Source organism: Zosterops lateralis, assembly GCF_965231275.1.
Source record: "Zosterops lateralis genome assembly, chromosome: 9".
Classification (NCBI taxonomy): Eukaryota; Metazoa; Chordata; class Aves; order Passeriformes; family Zosteropidae; genus Zosterops; species Zosterops lateralis.
Window position 1 is genome coordinate 360,259 of NC_139769.1, and position 9,972 is coordinate 370,230.

The following is a 9,972-nucleotide window of genomic DNA, read 5'->3' on the forward strand; positions in this document are numbered from 1 at the left end:
ATTTGAGACAAAAATGTTCAGAGTGAGAGGAAAGCACTGGGTGACACACAGACTTAAAGCAGGGCAATGTTTCTTACCTGGTAAATCTATGCTTATTCCATTACAACAGATTTTTTTTTTTTTTTTTCATTAAAACCTTTGCCTCAAGACCTGATCTGGGGCTACTCCATGGCTACCACCAGGACGACATTCCTTTTTTTCTGGAATTCACACTGCTCCCTCAACCAGAGCAGCTGCTGCTGGCCCAACCTACCACAACCCTTTCCACAAGTTGTTCCAGCACTGCTTTTCCTCACTCCCTTTTCCCAATACTTATGTGCCAGAAACAAATCCACTTCCTATTTTTATCCAGTTTGCTTTCACTAATGAAATCCATACCTGGTGCTCAGGGAATTCAGAACAAATGCAATTGCAGCAATTAAAGTGGATAACCATGTTAAAAGGATGTATTTGACTGTTGCCAAACACTCAGAGAACTCGCCTGGCAGCACAGCAACCCTCAGGAAAGTCTGTGCCAAGCAAAGTTTGGTCTCCAAGTCAAGATCCAAAGTCTGTGTCAAACATGTTTCTCCTAAAATCTTTTGTGTAACAGCAGATGAATGAATCATGCAAACAGGGTAATATACTGTATTGAGTACTTTCACTTTGTGACTTAAAGCCTTTATCTTGGACTTGAGTGCTCCCAAACCTGCTGCTTCCATTGTTTAACTAATATTTCATACTGGCTTTTAGACCCTCTGTTTGCTCAGAAATCCCTATTACTCTGAAGTCAATTCCCAACCTCCGTGTTTAGCTTCTTTGAATTTCTTCTCTCAAGGTTTATTAATGAAAAAGAAACCTAGTGCAGGTTAAAGAAGGGTGGGTAATGCTCAGGGGATGCTACTCTGCTGCCTCGTGGGTGGCAGAGAAAAGGTGTCATTTGGGAATTCAGTCAGCAGGGAGATAAACACTGTCATCATGAAACATTAAATAAAACATGAAAACCAGCAGAGTCATTCATGAGGAAAAGATGCATCATGTTTACAGACAGATCGCTCTGATAGACCGCACAGCACACTCTTAAAAATGGAAGATGCATCTATTTGGAGCTTGGGCTTTTAAACTAGAAACAGGAGGACTTTGTTGTTAACTTTATCTGCAGAAGGAGGGGAAGGGGAGGAGAATTTCTCTGAACTGTGGGGGCACCCACAGTGAACCTCTCTGGTGTCTGCTCTGCCCCACAGGAGGATGAACCACCATGACAAGGATCCCAAGAGTTCACTTTAGAGAAACACAAAATGCTGCTTTTTGCATGGCACATCAATCAGTATGTCTCGTGGCAGCTGTTCACCCCAGTACCAGGAGTCACAAGGAGAAGAATAATCTCTCATGCCAATCTCTTTCCTTCTGATGAAAACAAGGAAAGAATAAAAAATTTACAGAACAAAAGAGAATAATTTATTAGTGCCTAAGACAAGATGTCTTGAATTAAAAGCACTTTTAATAATTTTACCTCTACCTAAACTCAAAATGTATTGGAAAATGGCAGCATGAAAAGAGAGAAAAGTTGTTGTATTAATCCACACTGGTGGAGCTAATATTCTACCCTTTAAAAGCTTTCAAAGAAGTTTTCAGCCAAATATACAAATAATTTTTTCTGTATCATATCCTTACTGACAAAAACTACAAGACGTAACACGCAACCCACAAAAAGTCACCAATTAGTCTTTTCAGATCTGAAATATTTCCCAACTTTAATCAAAAGAACAGTAAATCTGCATTTGCTGCTTTATTAATGTTATGCAATTTCTTTATTTCTACTTCAATGAGATCAGAGAAGAGATCTGTGTACTTTTCCCTTAGGATTCTTACGAACTGATTGAAATAATCAATCATCCACAAATGAAAACAGGAGATTTGTTCAAGTACTGTTCACTCTAAAATCAGACTTCTCTTTTTGTCTTTGTAGGCAGATTTCATCATAAATTTGCCTCCTAAACTTCAGCATGTCCTCCACGTCTTTGTAGGTGAGCATTTCTTCAACAGACAGAAGCTGAAAGCCACTCAGGTTGAGAGCTGACTTGTGCTGCACAGAACTCAGCATGTCCAGTGACATCCTGACTGACTCACTCAGGGTAGAACACACGGGGAAAATCCTCACAGTCCACAGCCCCAAAAGAGTGTCCTCGCTGGAGAAGAGCTGGTCTGAAGCCTCAATGCTCCAGAGGCCCAGGCACTCTGGCAAACTGGCTCCAAAGAACTGGAGGGAGTGTAAATCCGACAGCGATTTCACGCTCCTCTTCAAGTCGTCGCCCACCCCGAAGGCCATGGTGACGTACTGCACCCCGCCAGTGACCCTCACACTCACCGAGCTCAGGAAGCAGCTGGAGGGGATGTCCACGCTGAAACTGATGCAGCACCCACTCACAATGCTGCCCTGCCCTACAGAGACCTGGGGCCCGATTCTGGAGTACTCAATGACAGAGCCAGGCCCCACCACACACCCGGGCTCCAGGATGCTCTGGATGATGCTCAGCTGGTCCGAGGCCTTGGCTGAGTCAGGGAAGATGCTGAAAGCCACAGGCTGCAAGGCAAGCTCAAACCTCAGCTTGCTCTCAGCAGTGAAATGAAACAGATACTCCTCAGTAGTCCCGATGTGGTAGAACTGGGAGTTGTTGAGGACTATGACATTGAGGGGGGTGCCCTGCAGGAGGGAGAACAGCTGCTGCCGCACCCCCACCAACCCCGAGCCCTCCCTGGAGACATTCCTTGTGTCTTTGATGTAATCTGGAGTGGCTCCAGGCCCCAGGGCCTGGAGAAAGTCACCATAGGCATCTATTTCACAGCACAGAGTGCCCATCTGCTTGTAGAAGCCCAGCAGCAGCTTGGCAGTGCTGTGGTCAATGTAGAAGACGCTGTCTGTGTACACACACTCCGAGGCCGTGCCCGAGTCTCCCTGGCTCCCAAGGCAGCTGAGCTGGGGGCAACGCTCCCTCACACACACTGCACCACTCTGCTGCATGGTCTCCACGTCAGGCTTGTGCAGGAAACGATAGCACGAGCCATATTCCAGCCCTCCTTTCCCTGAAAAGCTGGAGGGGTCCAACACGAACACGCCGTGCGTGGTCCCGATGGCCACGTCGGAGGGGTGGGCCAGGGCAGTGAACCCGGGTCTGTCAAAGGTGATGGTCTCTGTGGGCCCGGTGCTGTACAGCTCGATGTCATCCGAGCAGGTGACCAGCACTCCTGGCTTCATGTGGCGAGGGAAGTCGATGTACATGGCCAGTTTCAGCTCCAGCATCTGGAGCACGGGGTCCCCCAAGGGCAGTGCTGTGAAGATCTTGCCCAGGGCGCTGGCGTTTGGCAAACGCTGGCTGTAACCACCTGCAAAAACACTCCGAGTTACACACAGACACTGTGAGCAAAAAAATAAACACAGGCAGCTGTTTCACAGGTGCACAGAGGCATTAAAAACCTCTCAGCTGGGTCATACACCAAGTCCCAAAGCAGATGTGACCTTGTGTCCAAAACCCAGCCTGCCTTATATAGCTGATATTAAAACTGTGATTGGTTTTGTTACCTTTCTCTTTCAGAGCTATCTGTCACTGAAGTGACAAAAGCAAACTATACCTGCCTTTTGCTTGGAGGAGAACCCCCACATTCCTCATGGGAATTTTAAGCCACAGAAGAGTCAAAAAGGCAGAGGTCTGGTCACAATGCTTGTTATCACTCAGCCTCTTTCTCTGCAGAACTGATGTTCTTGCACACCTGGAAATGGCCTGACTCAGTGGATAAGAAGGCAGGTATTCAGCCTGCCCAGAGCTATGAGGAGCCCAAGGTCCCCCGAGGGAGGGTTGTGTCCCTTAAATGGATGTTTCAAGGTAGAAACTTAAATCACACCTGTGAATCCACCTTTCTCACTGACTGACAACTCCAGTGCTGAGAAGAAATGCTGAAGTGACAGTAACACTCTGCAAGCATCAACCCAATTCCAAATGATCAGACACATGGGTGACTTTTCTCAAGGAACTGTATATTGGAACTCTGGCTCCTCTGCCATTCAATTCTTTCAAGGAAGAAAAAAATTCTATTATTTTAGAGCAAAATATATAAAACTGAAGTTACCAGAATGGATTAGCAGCACAGTGAGGGAAGTCCACTGATCACCATAATGCTCCTCCAAGAACCGAAGCGCATGAAGAGTTGATCCACCATTTCCTAAAGAAAAAGGATTTTAGCACCTGTGAGAAGAGCCCCAGTAACTCCTGTTCTGCCAGGTGAGGTGCACTGGCGCCCAGCCAGAGACATGGGACAATCCTTCTGCAGTATCATGGTTGATAAGATCACACACAAATTTCCAGATTTCCCCTCTGGAAATCTGTGCTCTCTGAGGGGATGGCACCCTGAGCAGACAGCTCCAGGGAAAACTGTGATTTCCCCTCCCAGTCACCTCCCCACCATTTAAAGCATTTAATCAATTAAATAGGCCATAATTCAGCCACAAAACCCAGCTCCTGTAAGAAACAAATCACATAAAAGCCTACTAATAGATTCAAGGCAGTGTTCAGGAGTACTTCTGACATTTACAGTGTGGAAATAAGGAGGATTTGGGATCCCAGGAAATGGTTTGGGATCTTTTATGTGCTCCTATAGCTTAAAACTGCCAGATTCCTGAGAATTACCCTCTGCTGCAGATAATATCGAGACTACTTACTTTGTACATCAAAGCAAATAGGCACTAAGAATTACAAGCCGGTATTGTCTTGTAAGAGAGAGTGAGAGCAGCGAGACCAGTTTTACATCACCACTGGGTAGTGCACTAAAACATAACCGAACTGTTTAAACAACCAGCTCAAGGTAAGTGTGAATACACAACACAGGAGTCGGTGCTGTCCCGTACCCGCAGGACACGCTCCGAGGAGCGGTACCCCTCTTTCCCCGGGGCCGCCGCCCGGCCCATACACTGCAGATAACATTGAGATTACTTACTTTGTACATCAAAGCAAACAGGCACTAAGAGTTACAAGTATTTATGAGCAGTGAGACCAGTTTTACATCACCACTGGGTGATGTACTAAAACATAACCAAACTGTTTAAACAAGCAGCTCAAGGTAAGAATGAATACACAACAATATTGTGGGAGTCCCCACAACATGCTGACTCCCACAGCACAGGAGTCGGTGCTGTCCCGTACCCGCAGGACACGCTCCAGGAGCGGCACCGCTCTTTCCCCAGGGCTCCCCCGTGTGCTCCCGCCGCCCCCCCGGCCGTTCCGCACTCACCGATGCGGGCCCCGGGCGGGTCGGGGCACACCAGGTACCGCGGTGCCCGGGGCAGGCTCCCCCGCCGCAGCTTCTCCCGCAGCTGCTCCCGGAACGCGCCCGCCTGCGCCGCGTCCGCCGCCGTCAGCACCACCGCGTCCCACTGCGCGCCGGGCCCGCCGGCCGGGCCTGCGGGGGTTAGCCTGGGATGGGTCTGCTGACACGGCCCCGCCCGGCCCCGATCAGCCCCAGCCCCGGGCAGCCTCCGATCGACCGACACGGCCCGGCCCCGCTCAGCCCTGGCCCGGCTCCCCTCAGCCCCGGCCCGGCCCCCTCGGCCCCGGATCGACACGGCCCGGCCCCGCTCAGCCCTGGCCCGGCTCCCCTCAGCCCCGGCCCGGCCCCCTCGGCCCCGGATCGACACGGCCCGGCCCCGCTCAGCCCTGGCCCGGCTCCCCTCAGCCCCGGCCCGGCCCCCTCGGCCCCGGATCGACACGGCCCGGCCCCGATCAGCCCCGGCCCCGGGCAGCCTCCGATCGACCGACACGGCCCGGCCCCGGCCTGGCCCCTCTCAGCCTCTGCCAGACACGGCTCTCCTCAGCCCCGGCCCGGCTCCCCTCAGCCCCGTTCGATCCCCACCAGGCCCTGCCCGGCCCCGCTCAGCCCCGGCCCGGCTCCCCTCAGCCCCGGCCCGAACACGGCCCCGCGCCGGCCTGGTCCCTCTCAGCCCCGCTCGGCTCCGGCCCGGCCCCGTTCGATCCCCGCCAGGCCCGGCCCCGCTCAGCCCCCGCCCTGCCCCAGCCCCGTTCTATCCCCGCCAGCCCCGGCCCGGCCCGTCCCCGGCCCCCCGCACCTCTCAGCTCCGCGAAGCGCTCCATCCGCCGGGCCGTGTCGTGCCGCCGCGCCGCGCTGCGCTTCCCCATGGCCGGCCCGGGGCCCGGCACCGCCGGCGGGGCAGGAGCGGCTCTGCGGGGCTCGGGGAGAGGCTCTGCGGGGATCTGGCGGCTCTGCGGGGCTCCGGGACAGGCTCTGCGGGGCTCCGAGTGACTCTGCCGGGCTTGGGGAGAGCTCTGCCGGGTTCCAGCGGCTCTGCCGGGCTCCTGACACTCTGCCGGGCTCCTGACACTCTGCCGGGCTCCGGGAGCTCTGCCGGGCTCCAGGGACTCTGCCGGGTTCAGGACAGGCTCTGCCGGGCTCGGGGAGTGGCTCTGCGGGACTCTGGGTGCGGCTCTGCCGGGCTCCGGGGACTCTACCGGGTTCCGGACACTCTGCTGTTTCCGGACACTCTGCGGGGCTCCGGGAGCGGCTCTGCCGGGCTCTGGGTGTCTCTGCGGGGCTCCGGGAGCGGCTCTGCCGGGCTCTGGGTGTCTCTGCGGGGCTCCGGGAGCGGCTCTGGCGACTCTGCCGAGTTCCAGGCGGCTCTGCCGGGCTCTGAGTGTCTCTGCGGGGCTCCGGGAGCCGCTCGGGGACTCCCCCGTGCACCCAGCGGGTCAGGAGGCGGGTGCCCGGTGTGTAAATCCAGCGAGGAGCGGGGTCCGCAGGGCCCCCGCCCCGGCCCGGTCAGCCCTGCCCTCCCCGGTGCCCTCGGGGCCGCTCCGGGCGGGGGAACCGGGCAGTGCTCAGTGCAGGATGCTGCCGCCCCTCTTCTCTCCCTGACAGGCACTGGCAGCGGGCACGCCGCTCAGGGTTTTTCCCGCTGAAGTTTTTTTTTTTTTCCTCCCTCTGCGGTTCCTCGCCTGCGGATATTGTGGGTTTTGATCTGCGGGCTCCGTTTGTGTTCAGCCTGTTGAGATTATAGATACAAACGCAATCAGAGGGGGATGAAAGGCGGCTTTGCCGTGATAAGATCTCATTATGCGCGAATCTTACAATAAAAAGTAGCGACGTGAAAAGCACAACTCCTGTTGTGCTACTAAGGGAAAAAAAAATCATGAAGTTTAAAAAAAAAAAAGTACGATAAATCCATAGTTTTTCATGATTGTAAACCACAGAGAAGATTATATTAAAAAAAAAGATTTAAAAAAATTAAAAAAAAATATAAATACACAGTGCTTTCCCAGTGCGAGGCTGTGATGCAGGTGATAACAGTCCTGATCAGAGCAGTGCACACCACAAAGATCCGTTTGATCCCTCCTTGTGCTCTGCCCTCACTCCAGTGAGGACGGTGGTCTCTTCTGTCGGAACTGCACCTCTGCTCTTTTGTACTTTGTTTTATCGCTGACAGCAGTGCTGCCCAGCACTCCTGGCTTTCCTGGGAGTCTTTTTTCAAGCTCAGAGCCCAGATTCTCCAGGCCCCCCATGTTTGTGGCCCTTGCTGGGCTGTGCAGTGTCTCTGTTGTTTTGGGGAGCTGGACCCAGCACACCCAGGTTGTCCCCAGCACACCCAGGTTGTCCCCAGCACACCCAGGGTGTCCCCAGCATCCCCAGAGTGTCCCCAGCATCCCCAAAGTGTCCCCAGCATCCCCAGGATGTCCTCAGCACACCCAGAGTGTCCCCAGCACCCCCAGGAGGTCCCCAGCATCCCCAGGATGTCCCCAGCACACCCAGGGTGTCCCCAGCACCCCCAGAGTGTCCCCAGCACCCCCAGGATGTCCCCAGCACACCCAGAGTGTCCCCAGCACACCCAGAGTGTCCCCAGCATCCCCAGGATGTCCCCAGCACCCCCAGGGTGTCCCCAGCACACCCAGAGTGTCCCCAGCACCCCCAGGAGGTCCCCAGCATCCCCAGGATGTCCCCAGCACACCCAGAGTGTCCCCAGCACACCCAGAGTGTCCCCAGCATCCCCAGGATGTCCCCAGCACCCCCAGGGTGTCCCCAGCACACCCAGAGTGTCCCCAGCACCCCCAGGGTGTCCCCAGCATCCCCAGGGTGTGCCCAGCACACCCAGGTTGTCCCCAGCACCCCCAGGGTGTCCCCAGCATCCCCAGGGTGTCCCCAGCACACCCAGGTTGTCCCCAGCACCCCCAGGGTGTCCCCAGCATCCCCAGGGTGTCCCTAGCATCCCCAGGGTGTCCCCATCATCCCCAGGGTGTCCCCATCATCCCCAGGGTGTTCCCATCATCCCCAGGGTGTCCCCATCATCCCCAGGGTGTTCCCAGCATCCCCAGGGTGTCCCCATCATCCCCAGGGTGTTCCCAGCATCCCCAGGTTGTCCCCATCATCCCCAGGGTGTTCCCAGCATCCCCAGGGTGTCCCCATCATCCCCAGGGTGTCCCCAGCATCCCTGGGATGTCCCCAGCATCCCGAGGTTGTCCCCAGCACACCCAGGGTGTCCCCAGCATCCCCAGGTTGTCCCCAGCATCCCCAGGATGTCCCCAGCATCCCCAGGGTGTCCCCTGCTCCAGGTTGGCAGTGGATGTCCAACACAGCCCCCACAGCCCTGGCACCTCGTTTGTTTGGTGATTACACAGGACACAATCCAAGCTGAATTTGTCACTAAACAGGTGTCCCCTCACTGGCTGCTGTACTAACGCAGTAATAAAAGTGCATTACTCTGCAGTAATGTAAATAAACCCAGGCATTTGTTTCTGAGCACATTTATCCCATCAAATCCCACCAAACTGTGTCAGGAAGAGGTTCCCCCACACTGTGGAAATTCCATCACAGTGACCTGTGCTGCCAGGGGAAGAGCCTGAGTCCCTCTGACACATCAGATGGAAAATGCTCAACTCTGAATCCTTATGGAGGTGCTGAGATTTGATGTCATTTTTGTAATCTAAGCCCTTGCAGAGGCACAATGAGAAACTACTTGTTCTCAGCAGTGATGGGCCTGTAACACCAGACCCTCTGCTCAGCTTTGCCTGGCTTAGATAGCAACAAAAACCAAACTACTAACGTCTCTGATTTAGCTCAGATTTCCTATAATCCCACCCAGAACAGTAAATACCTGCTATTTCAAGGTGAATTAAATGCGTTGGTGAGTGCTGTGGATCTGTGCTCTTACTGGTCCTTTTTCTTAGGACTAGATTTTAAATGCTGCATAAAAATGGGGAGAAATACCTGCATGGTTCAGGTGGCCAAAATAAACATAATAATGCTGCTGGGCTGAGCCATGCAGGAGGAATTTCCCCATGGAAAGGACACTCAGGGTTTGGAAAGGGCTGCCCAGGGGGGTTTGGATCCCCATCCCTGGAGGTGTCCGGGCAGGGCTGGGGGTGGCACTGAGGGCTCTGGGTGGGGACAGGGTGGGGATCAGTGGGACTCGATGCTCCCAGAGGTGTTTTCCAGCCTCTCTGACCCTGTGGGTCCTGCCCAGGGTCTGCAGTGTGGCCCTGCTCTGCTGCAGGGCTGAGCCCCCCCTCCCCTCCATCCCCAGCTGGCACAGCCGCTGTCCCTGCCTGCCAACGCTCATTAGCGCTGCCTCCACTTGATTCGTTTCCCTGTTCTCACACATGCAGTTACTTATGGTTTGGGTTTATTTTTGCATAAATTATCTGTGTATCTGTGTCACAGTGGAAATACAGCACACAGTCCCCACAATGTGCTGGTGGCCAGGTCAGCTCGTGGAAAAATAACTTACACGTTTTTTTATTTCTATTCTACTGTATATTAGTATCTATATTGTTACACTGGTGGTATTATAAAAAAGGGGATGCAATTCAGAACATTTGCTTGTAAATAACCTTTCCCTCTCTAAAATTAGTCTTTCTGGGTAGAAGAAATTATTTTTTTTAGCAATACATAATTTGGTAAAAAAGCTTTTGCAAAAATAGAGATGAAACATTTTATAAA

At 53.8% G+C, this 9,972-nt stretch overlaps 1 protein-coding gene across 1 annotated transcript; it reads right to left on the reverse strand.

Annotated features, from left to right (window-relative positions):
* Positions 1-1,498: 1,498 nt before the first annotated feature.
* FPGT (fucose-1-phosphate guanylyltransferase) lies at positions 1,499-6,164 on the reverse strand (the record flags this gene model as incomplete). Its single annotated transcript, XM_083868153.1, has 4 exons — positions 1,499-3,363; positions 4,105-4,197; positions 5,263-5,430; positions 6,095-6,164. The coding sequence occupies 4 exons, from the start codon at positions 6,162-6,164 to the stop codon at positions 1,901-1,903; spliced, it is 1,794 nt and encodes a 597-aa protein (XP_083724279.1). The 3' UTR covers positions 1,499-1,900.
* Between the last annotated feature and the right edge of the window lie 3,808 nt (positions 6,165-9,972).